Source organism: Vipera ursinii (assembly GCF_947247035.1).
Source record: "Vipera ursinii genome assembly, chromosome: 3".
In the NCBI taxonomy this organism is placed as follows: Eukaryota; Metazoa; Chordata; class Lepidosauria; order Squamata; family Viperidae; genus Vipera; species Vipera ursinii.
The window spans coordinates 78,936,111-78,947,667 of record NC_139516.1 but is presented as its reverse complement, the minus strand read 5'-3'; the positions used below and the strand labels follow the sequence as shown (position 1 = coordinate 78,947,667).

The 11,557-nt window shown below is 38.3% G+C and overlaps 1 protein-coding gene across 1 annotated transcript; it reads left to right on the top strand.

Moving 5' to 3' along the window:
• The first annotated feature begins 3,231 nt into the window (after window positions 1-3,231).
• On the top strand, window positions 3,232-10,561 carry LOC310637960 (di-N-acetylchitobiase-like). The gene is made up of 7 exons (XM_083358595.1): window positions 3,232-3,399; window positions 4,157-4,295; window positions 7,480-7,688; window positions 8,438-8,609; window positions 9,492-9,589; window positions 9,708-9,869; window positions 10,308-10,561. The coding sequence occupies exons 1-7, from the start codon at window positions 3,259-3,261 to the stop codon at window positions 10,494-10,496; spliced, it is 1,110 nt and encodes a 369-aa protein (XP_083214721.1). The 5' UTR covers window positions 3,232-3,258; the 3' UTR covers window positions 10,497-10,561.
• Window positions 10,562-11,557: the final 996 nt, after the last annotated feature.

Genomic DNA, 11,557 nt, shown 5'->3' with positions numbered 1-11,557 from the left:
AGATCTGCGTTCTCCACTGTAGTCTTGGCTCCATGATCTAGTAAGATTGTTATTCCAATCCAGAGGTATTATTCTATATTTTTTAGATCAAGGTGTGTGAAATGGGAGAATAATAGGTAGCATTTCTCAGTAGTGCTCATCAGTACCCATAGTAAAATGGTTGCCATCTAGATGGACAAATATTGCCTCTAATAGTTCAGCAGTATGATGAACGGTGCAGGATGGAGTGAGTTTGCAAATGTATTGACATAGATTCCTACTGTTTCATCATCCTACCTAAAAGTATTGGTCCATTGTTGGAAATAAGGAATCCACATCATTAAAACAGAGTGGTATTAATTGAATAGAACCCTGTGCATGAGCAAAATGTCTGATCTCATAGCCCAAACCAAATTGGTCATAGTAGGTAGAGCTATATGATTAAAAGAAAAGGAATATGCCCACACGAGCTTCAAGTGGCCATTGGGATCCAAGTAGATCACAGGTCTAACCATGTCTTTTCCAACCACCTCACTGAAGTGACACAAATCGCTAGTATGATAACATTTGTATTGGGAAAAGACAACTCCTTTTTTAACAGCACACCAAGTACACTACCTCTGTATCAGGCTGCAAATGACTTAGAGGTGATGATATTTCGCATTAAAAAGTCAATGTTATCTTCACGCCCTGGTTAGGATATAAAAATTAACCATACACCGTAAAGTAGTATGAGCAGGTTTGCATTTGTCTGATTGTGTGAAACAGCAACAACAACAATCCTGAGGAGTTGCAGTGAAGAAGGATTTATGAAACTATCAGGTTACTTTTTTTCTTTAAGCATCTATGATATGACTTCACGCAACATATCGGGACAGTTTTGCCATTGCTGGCAATGGGGTGGGCGCAGCTTCCAGATGATGTGTCCGGCCCGTGGGCTGGCAGTTTGACACCCCGGGATTATAGGAACACAGGCCTTTACTGCTGCCAATAGAAAGAGTATTTCTGTGTAATTTACAATGCTCCACAGCTAAATCAGTTATAATTTCAAATCTCACACAGAGATGGCAGCATGTGAACATAACAATCTAGAGTTAATTGTAAAGAGGTGCAAGGAGAGTGTAGGCAAGTATCCTCAGAAGCAATGAGAATCAAAGAGCAGCTGGTGAGGAACTTTCCACTCACTTCTGCTGCTATACCAACTGAGCTGCATTTCTAGCTCTTGGCTTCGCAAAGGTCATCATTTCCTGAGAGGAAGAACAATGGAAAGATCTACATTTGCCAGGCAGATCTAGATTCAATTAACCTGACCTACATGTGTTCAAGCTCACTTCTTTATTATATTCTGCCTATTATACAGGAATATTATACCGTTCCGAATCTTTTGCAACTGTGCAAAGACTTAAGGCCACCTCCTGTAATGGCTCAGCTCCTAAAGCCACATTTGAGGCATATGTCTGGACAATAAATCTCTTTGATGGGTCTGGAGATGGGGCTATTTGGTAAAGAGCTGTTCTGGAAAGAACTGTTGGTGGTGCAGTGATTAGAATGTAGTATTTTGCAGGCTAACTCTGCCCATAGTCTAGAGTTGGATCCTGACAAGGCTCAAGGTTGTGTCAGCCTTCCAAGATTGGTAAAATGAGGACTCGGATTATTGGGGTCAATATGTTGACATTGTAAACTGCCCAAAGAGTGCTGTAAAGTATTCTTTCTGTTCAAATGTCAAATTTTACTTTCTTTTCAGCAATTGAGTGAGAGGCTTAACTTTATGTGCAAAGTTAGGAATGAATTACCTTTAAAAATTAGCAAAGCCTAATAAATGCTGAACCTCTTTTGCATTATAGAGGACTGTCAGGAGAGTACTGCCTGCACCTTGGGGGGCGGGGATCCCATCTGTGGAAATGTTTTAACCCAGAAAACCTAACTGCTTCAAGTCAAATGCATATTTCTCCAACTTACCAAATAGGTGATTTTCCTATGGTCTGTGCAAGACTTCTCATACATGGTGCTTATAAATTTTCTCATCTTCTGAACAAATTAGGATATCCTCCAAATCAATCACTACAAATATGTCAATTACATCAGAAAAAAAATTGGTTCATAAATTTAGAAAACTCTGCTCCATAGTTGAAGTACTAGCGTCATACTGCAGCACTAGTCATGCAAAAATGATCTGCGATCTAGTGAAGGAGTGGATCCAATTGTAGTTGCAGTGGTACTTACTATAGTGAAACTTCATTTTGGCATATCTCAATATATAAAATTTTGAATATAATAGTTGCAAATATCAAAAGTTCATCAAATGATACAAAAAAGGATGGATGGATAATGATGTTATTGTACAAATGATATAAATCACAATGACATATTAGCTTAACAGATACTTGTGAATAAGATTTCACTGTCTCAGTATGACGGCAAGAATTCCAATTGGCCAATCTCTTTCCCCTTTGTGAACGCAAACATAGCAGGAAAATTATATAACACAAATGAAAAGTTTTGGGATGATTATAAAAGTATGGATTTTTGCATTTATTATCCTCTTTTTTCTCTCTCTCTCCAATCCGATTGAAATGAGCAGATGCATCGATTACAGAAACCGGTTCCCTTGTGTTCATCAAGGCAAACTTCTGACAAGTTGGGGAGAAATTATTTTATTGGGGTTCTAGCCAAAATGGAAATAATAATAATAATAATAATAATAATAATAATAATAATAATAATAATAATAATAATAATAATAATAATAATAAGAAGAAGAAGAAGAAGAAGAAGAAGAAGAAGAAGAAGAAGAAGAAGAAGAAGAAGAAGAAGAAGAAGAAGAAGAAATCTTTTTCACCAGGGGGTGTATACATGTATGCATGTATATCTGTGAAACACAGAGAACACGCCTACCTTGCCACAAGCAAAACTTGCGACTTCAAGAGGATTCTTCTTCGTAAAAAAATAAAATAAAAAACAAAAACAAAAACGGGGAAGTCTCTGATTTCCTTCTTGACTCATTTTTTCCTCCCCGGCCCCCCTATTCCTGGATGAAAGACAGCATCAGCGCTAATCACGAAGACCGACGCCTCGATCGACGCTAGGGGGCGCTCGCAGCCCCTATAATCGAACAACCCAGATTTCCCTCTGAGCGGCGCCAGGTCCCCCACCTTCCTAGCCAGCCGGCAGCCCGGCAGGTTCTTCCCCAGCCTGAGGCAGGGAGACCGAAGCGGAGGGCAGGGGAGCGCGTTGGGGACGCTGTTAGAGAAGCCGAAGCCGAACCGGCGCGCCCTGGCCATGAAGAGCTCGGGAGGGGGCGGGGACGCGCGTCTCTTGACCGCCATCCTCTTCGCCCTGCGCTTGCGGTGGGGGGCCGGCGCGTGCCCGTGTGAGGATCCCGCGCTTTGCAAGCCTATCTCGAGCCCCAGAGACTTTGAGGTGAGCTCCCCGGCCCCGCCCTCCCCCCCTTCTCTCTCTCTCTCTCCTGGAGCTGGGGTGGGATCGGGCGGACTGTCTCGCTCGGGTCGGTCGGTGCCCGACTTCCACAGTTTACGAGACTTTTGACCTTTGGCTGGGGACACTTAGGATAATTTTGAGGACAGATTGTAAGTAACATTTATTTGAGTCTGTTGTAACTTTGTTGTTAAGCAATAGGTTGTAAGTGGAGGACTATCTGTAATGTTAATGATTTTAGAAATCTTACGGCTTATGAAAAGGTGGCAAATAACCATTTTTATGGTTAAGAGAACTTTGAATTTTAATTAATCTTTTTAATATATCTGAATCAGTAAATACAAGCAGTTATGAAAGCATTTATTATACAAGGGACTTGTAGAGACTTAAAGGCGCATTCTTTATTAATTAGGGAAAGGAATCTTTATGTATATTTTTATGCAGAAAAAATGCATGAGTTCCTCTAGGGGGGATGGTTATTGAACTGAGAATTTCTGAATTTCGAAGTATCAGAATGTACACGAAGCAAATAACTTTTAGGCCTTTTTCCCAATCTGATGCCCTTTGACTGTGTGGGACTTTGGACAGAGAATTATGGGTATTGGTTCAACATGCCAAAAAAAAAATCAGGTTGGAGAAAGTTTTTTCCCCTTAGTCCTAATTAAAATAGTTTTCTTTATCAGCTAAATCAGTTAAAGAACAGTGATGAGAATGACACTTTCATTTTACTGTACCTCTGTAGGTCTTTGTATTTGATGTTGGTGGGAAGACATGGAAAAACTATAATTGGTCACTAATTACGACAGTGGCCACGTTTGGAAAATATGACCCTGAGCTTATGTGTTATGCTCATTCAAAAGGCTCCAGAGTAGTACTGAAAGGTAAGTTCTAATCAGGATAATGGTTTTCTGCACCTTGTCTGTATGTCTTTTCTCACATGTAGCACCCACTGAGCTTAATTAAATCTATTCTATATTAAGTGTGTGCAAGAATTCAGCTTTAATCATTGTGTAACACTCTAGCCATTATGATCATAGTTTACCCCTGACATATTAAAAGAATTTGCATTAGGGCATCACCAGACTCAGGATAAAATGTTTTCTATTCAATCCAATCACTTTCAGCAGAAAGGAATTCTAGATAAGCTGGAAAATGCCAGTTTAATAGGCATGTGTTTCAAAATATTTAGAGTGTGTTCAATACTCCATCACAAACATAACCTCATGTGTATATATTACCCAGGTCTGGTATTTCAAATAGTATATACCTTGCAGTACTTTTGTGTCCTCTGAAAAACCATTCTCCAGTTGTACATTTAGAGCTGATTGCATGTAGAGATAGTCCTCGGACTTACAACAGTTCATTTAATGAACATTCAAAGTTACAACAGCACTGAAAAAAATGATGTATGACCATTTTTAGAAATACTGTTGCAGCATCCTAATGGTCACATGATCAAAATTTGGATTCTTGGCAACCGGCTCATATTTAAAATGGTTGCAGTGTCCCGGGATCATGTGATCCCCTTTTGTGACCTTCTGACAAGCAAAGTTGATAGAAGCCAGATTCATTTAACAACAGTGTCACCAACTTAGCAACTGCAGTGATTCACTTTAAAACTGTGGCAAGAAAGCTCATAAAATGGAGCAAAATTCACTTAACAAATGTCTCACTTAATAACAGGAATTTTGGTCGCAAGTCAAGGACGACCTGTACAACTTCATTGGAATAAATATCAGTTTCATAGTAAAACTTATTTGTATTCATATTTAACTCCATTACATTTATGTTGACAGAAGCACAACTCTATGGGCCCTTTTCTATGTTTATAAAATTCAGAGAATTGGGGCCTTCTGTCACAGCTTTTCCTAATAAAACAAAGTTATGCTTTTCAAAAACAAGCAAATCATGTTTAATATAACATATTTTGGTTATTTGGCTTCACTTACTAACTGATAGGGAAACACTGACATCCTAAATTACTGGTTAACCAGATTATATAATAATTGGAAACAAGAAGTCAGACTGCTAAAAACATCATACTGATTTTTAAAAGTGATGCAGTTATAAGCAAATTAACCAGACTTTCACAAAATAAATTCATTCACAAGGCTCCAATTACAACAAGGAAATAAATTTGAACAATAGTCACTTATATCCAAAATCAACCTCTTAAAAATGGAGGTGGTCAGTTTCTTTGATTATCATGTGAAATGGAGACATGGCCTTGACAGAAAAAGTAAATATGTTGTCCTAACCAGGAAGTTATTTCTCAAAGCCAACTGATTTTGTTCTGGTCAGCCTTCCCCAGTCAACCCATCTATATAAGTATTAGATTTGTAGCATGGTTGAGGGCTGTGGACCAGTTCATCTGGAATGAATCCGCATGAAACAATTACTAAATCCAGTTTGTGATAATATTCTCCCATAATGAAATTTCTCTGCTAGATTTTTCTCATACACTGTTTTTCAGACAAGCCAGTATTACTGTTAACACTAAACAGTATTCAAATAATGGGTTTGTCCACCAGTAAATGTCACCAGCAAAGCAGAATAGAAAGCACAGCAGAAAGATTATATAAATCCCGATCCATGAGTACACAAAAGCTGAACAATTTATTTTATGGCTATTATTATTTTGGTATCTTAAGCAACATCTGAAGCACTTACGACTTTGGTGTTCCTTGTTTCACTTTCTCTCTCATGTAGTAATAATGAATTTCTGGTCCTCTCTTCATGCTCATGTTTATGGCCTCTATTTAAAGCTATGTGATTAATAAAATTCAGCACATATTTATTCCTATGATCTGCCCTGATATGCTGATTAAGGCTTTTTTAAAAAAATCATACTTAATATATGAAAGGTGGCTATAAATCTTTTACAACCTGGCCCTGCTCTTCTGAAGAGATATAGGTCTTCAAAGGTGAATTTCAATACATAAGTCCATGGACAAGGATAATCATGTGGATTTTCCTTCCTTGTGGGAATTCTCCTTTCTTAGAAGTAATTTTGCAAAAGCAAAAAGTGATTTAAAATCATTACTTGACCATTTTTAATGGTGTTATCAAATAGGGGTTCAGATCTACTTGTGAAATGTACAGAGATCATGATTTCTACAGTTGCTGGGCACGTACTATTATGCTTGGCAACTTTGCTTCAAATGAGGAATTTTGTACAAACAGGAATCTTCCATTTGCAAGCAGAAAGTACAACTGCAAAAGCAGAAATAGATATCAGTAATAGGGACGCGGTGGCTCAGTGGGTTAGGACGCTGAGCTTGTCAATCAGAAGGTCGGCAGTTTGGCGGGTCGAATCCCGAGTGCCGCGTAGCAGAGTGAGCGCCTGTTACTTGTCCCAGCTTCTGCCAACCTAGCAGTTCAAAAGCACGTAAAAAAAATGCAAGTAGAAAAATAGGGACCACTACGGTGGGAAGGTAACAGCGTTCCGTGCACCTTTGGAATCTAGTCATGCTGGCCACATGACCATGGAGACGTCCTTGGACAAGTGCTGGCTCTTCGGCTTTGAAACGGAGATAAGCACCGGCCCCAAGAGTCGGAAACGACTAGCACACATGTGTGGGGGAACCTTTACCTTTACCTTTTAATGATATGCATATCAGTAGCTTGGCTATTAGTGGGGACACTTGCCCAACTTCATTTCTGTTCTCAGAAAGACATGATTGTAAAGAGTTCCACTGCAGGGCTACTCACCATGACAGACAGACAGAATGATTTTAATTACTTGCCTTCCTTTTGCTTATGGGGGATGGGAAGAGGATTTATTTGCAGAAAAATGGACGGGGTTGCCATATGCTAAAAATGAATGAATGAATGAATGAATGGGCATGGGTAGAGCTATGCATCTAATTGCTACCAGCATTGACTGAGATCTCTGTGCATTACTGGTCAATAGCTTCAGTGTTGCAAAATAGCAGAACAAAACTGAAATTGTCAGAACAGAATATACTTCAAAGGGATGACGACAAGGATGATGTTGAGTTCAGAATATTGTTAATGCCTTAATAAATGCAGCAATTTGGCAAATCATCACCATTTTTATTTCAGGAGACATATCTGTGAAGAAAATTATTGATCCTGCGATTAGGGTAGCCTGGATAAACCAGCAGGTAGACCTGGCCAAAACACAGTATATGGACGGAATCAATCTTGACATTGAGCAAGAGATTAACCCATTGTCAGCAGAATATTATGCATTAACAGCTTTGGTTAAAGAAACCACAGATGCTTTTCACAAAGAAATTCCAGGATCCCAGGTAAAAATAGAACAGTGACTCTTCTCGCCCATACACTAGTTCAATTTCATGCTTCTAAACTATGCACCAGAATGCAGCAAGACTTCTGGATATGATTCACACATGCTTGTTATCACTCCTAAGTCCTCATATGGCACAAGGCCAAGCTATTATTTTATCTCTGATTATTTCTCCTCACCCCACCAGAATTAACAGGAATGCCATGTTCCATGTCTTGTCTACCATGTAATGTCATTTTCCTGGACATGGGGGCCTTACCTTCTCTATTACAGCTATACACTGTACAAGCAACACCCTCTTCAGGTTCCAGATGACCTGGACCCTACTAGCCTTTCAGAAAAAAATAAAAGTTCCCCTGCAGTTCCCCCTAGGAATTTCGTCCATTTTTTTATTATTATTTTTTAAATTCCATTTATATCCCGCCCTTCTCCGAAGACTCAGGGCGGCTTACAAGCTTAGCAGTCATTAGATGCATTTTAGTTTTGGTTTCTAAGGGAAAACTTGTCCAATGTTTTATGTTATAGTATGGTGCCAGTGAAATGCCTTGGCTTCATTATAATGTTTGAACCTGTTCCACTGCACTTTAACATTCCTATTAGTAATTTTATGGTTCTGTGCAGACCTATGATTTATATTGCTAGTGTAGGATCAACACTTGGTTGATCCATAAAAAGTGGACCCTGCATATGTGAAAAAACACTAGGCATGAGAGAGAGACAGACAGATGGTTATGTTTCTTTCATACACAGGTAACCTTTGATGTGGCTTGGTCTCCTGAATGTATAGATAGAAGATGTTACAACTATACTGGGATTGCTGACTCCTGTGATTTTGTGTTTGTGATGTCTTATGATGAGCAAAGTCAAGTGTGGTCACACTGCATAGCAAGAGCCAATGCTCCATATAACCAAACCTTAGCAGGTATGCTATAAAACAGAAGAAAATGTTGGAAGTTCTACAAAAAACTTACAATATGTGCAGTATTTCAAATTTGAAGAATCTAAAGTATGTTTAGTTAAAGCATTTTATTTAGCTCTGTGGTAAAAATAGTCCCTAGGTAGTTTACAAAATCCAGAAATTAACCAGTCTGTGCTGTGTATACAATTAATCAATAATTAAAGCTAGTTTTTTTAAATAGCAATTATATCTGTAGTCTTTAGAGATTTAACTGTCATTACTATATCTGAAGGGATCTAAACATACTATTTTAAAAAAATATTTTGAGAGTAAATAAGGTAAAATCTAAATATAATATCTATTCTTCAAAATGAGGGGTTCTTGATACTCTGTGAGCTTGGTTGTTTTTTCATCTTGCAGATGTTTCATTACCCAAATTAGGTAACATCATCAATGTTAGTCCTACAATTTGTAGCTAGAGCTACAAATATACTCCTTTCCTGGAATCTTCAAAATATTTGCTGAGCATTACATTGAGGGCAATTTAACATAGGAGATACCTGATTAGATTGGATGGAAGAGCTTACTTGGTTTTCATTGCAAAAGACAACCTCAGTTAGTTTGGTTAACTAGCAATAATCTTGGTCATGTACCTTTTCAGGTTTCTAAGGCTACATACTATTAGTTCTTATATTCTCATGAAAGCAAAATAAACAGTAAGAAAAATTAAAAATGTTTGTCTAGAAAGAGTGGACCACATCTGAGAGATCTGAAGGCTTAATTGTATCTTGAATGTTTACCTCAGTAGCTTTTGTTTGCTTGATGATGCAAATGTAACTATAGGTATGGAAGTGTAGAAGAGCAAAACAAGCATGTGGATAAATTCTGAATTTTATATTAAATTAGGTTATGATAATTACACTTTCATGGGCATTAACCAAAAGAAGTTGGTGATGGGAGTTCCATGGTATGGCTATGATTATACTTGTCAAAATTTATCAAAGGTAAGAGAAAAAGGGATGACTTGTTTATCTTTATCAACTGTGGCATTTATTTCACATGAACAATAATCCTTCTTAAAGTGTTAATACAGTTCCATAATAAAAGTTGTATTTTTTTCAGACTCATGAGTGCATCATTGAAAAAATCCCTTTCCGGGGAGCTCCATGTAGTGATGCAGCAGGACGTCAGGTTTCTTATAAAACAATAATGACTCAAGTGAATAGTTCTCTTTCTGGGATTCTGTGGGATGAGGAACAGAAAGCACCATATTTGGAATATAAGGTAATTAGTTTACTGTATCAAGCATATAAGATAGCTACGTTGATTCATTGGTGGTGGTGGGGGGAAATCACCAAATAAAAGTACTGCATTACTTTTACTAGGACCAATATAACAAATTTAGAAGGAAGCTTCAAATCGAATCCAGTGGCAATATGTATAGAAATTAAAGAGCTTACAATAAAGGAAAGAAAGGATAAGGGGAGGGGAGAGAAAGGAAGGGAAAACATGAAGGAGATTATTTGGGTTGGGGACTGAATCCAAATTATTCAGCTACATTAAACTTGGTGATCTTGTCAAATAATTTGAAATATGTTTAGCGATTATAGATTTTCATATTTCATGCAGAAAGGTGACTAGTGATTTGAAGGGCTGAGGTGAAAAGAACATCAGTTAATACTTTTGTTAATATTTTTGCTGTTACATTCTCTTGTCTTCCAGGATTCACATGGTGGTTTTCATCAAGTATGGTTTGATGATCCCAGGAGTATTTCTCTGAAAACAGCCTATGTGAAAAAACATGGCCTGAGGGGCATCGGAATGTGGAATGCAAATTGTCTTGAATATTCTGGGAGTGTTAAAACACAACAACAGACAGAAGCAATGTGGGACGCCTTGTTGCCAAAATAATATTGCTGTGTACACTGCCATTTTAAATGTAATTCTGTTTTAATTATGCACCATTTGAGTTTTAATTATACTGTATACACTTAATCTATTCTTGTCAACAAATAAAAGTTGCAGAATATATTCAGACCCCCCCTTCACCTTTGTCAGTTTTGTTTTGCTGCAGCCTGATTCTACGGTTGTTGAAATTCACTTTTTTCTCATTAATCTACACTTAGTACCCCATAATGGCAAAGTGAAAACAGAATTTTAGAAATGTTTGTAAATTTATTAAAAAGAAAAAAACTGAAATATCCCATTGGCATAAAGATTCAGACCCTTCACTCAGTACTTAGTTGAAGCATCTTTGGCAGCATTTACCGCCTCGAGTCTTTTTGGGGTATGATGTGACAAGCTTTGCAACCTGGATTGGGGGATTTTCTGCCATTCTTCCTTGCAAATCCTCTCAAGTTCAGTTAGATTGGATGGTGACTGTCGATGGACAGACATTTTCAGGTCCCTCCAGAGATGATCAATAGGGTTCAAGACAGGGCTCTGGCTGGGCCACTCTAGGACATTCACAGAGTTATTCTCAAGTTGTCTTGGCAGTGTGCTTAGGATCATTGTCATGTTGGAAAGTGAACCTTTGGTCCAGTCTGAGGACCTGAGCACTGTGGAACAGCTTTTCATTGAGGATATTCCTCAATCCTGACCATTCTCCCAGTCCCTGCTAAAAAACACCCCCACAGTATGATGCTTTCACCACCATGCTTTATTGTTGGGATGGTACTGGGCAGATGATGAGCAGTGCCTCGTTTTGTCCAGACATAATTTTTAGAATTGAGGCCAAACAGTTCAATCTTGGTTTCATCAAAAAAGAGAATCTTGTTCCTCACAGTCTTGAGAGTCCTTCAGGTGTTTTCTTGCAAACTCCAAGCGGGCTTTTGTGTGTTTTACACTGAGGAGAGGCTTCCGTCTAGTCATGCTGCCATAAAGCCCACATCAGTGGAGGGTTGCAATAATGGTTGTTCTTGTGGTACTCTGTCCCATCTCCACACAGGAACTCTGGAGCTCAGTTAGAGTGT

Bases quoted from the DNA above. Each gene is read 5' to 3' on its own strand.
- LOC310637960 (XM_083358595.1), top strand. From the start codon at position 3,259: ATGAAGAGCTCGGGAGGGGGCGGGGACGCGCGTCTCTTGACCGCCATC. The intron at 3,400-4,156 runs GTGAGCTCCCCG...GTACCTCTGTAG, and splicing joins CGAGCCCCAGAGACTTTGAG to GTCTTTGTATTTGATGTTGG. The intron at 4,296-7,479 runs GTAAGTTCTAAT...TTTTTATTTCAG, and splicing joins CTCCAGAGTAGTACTGAAAG to GAGACATATCTGTGAAGAAA.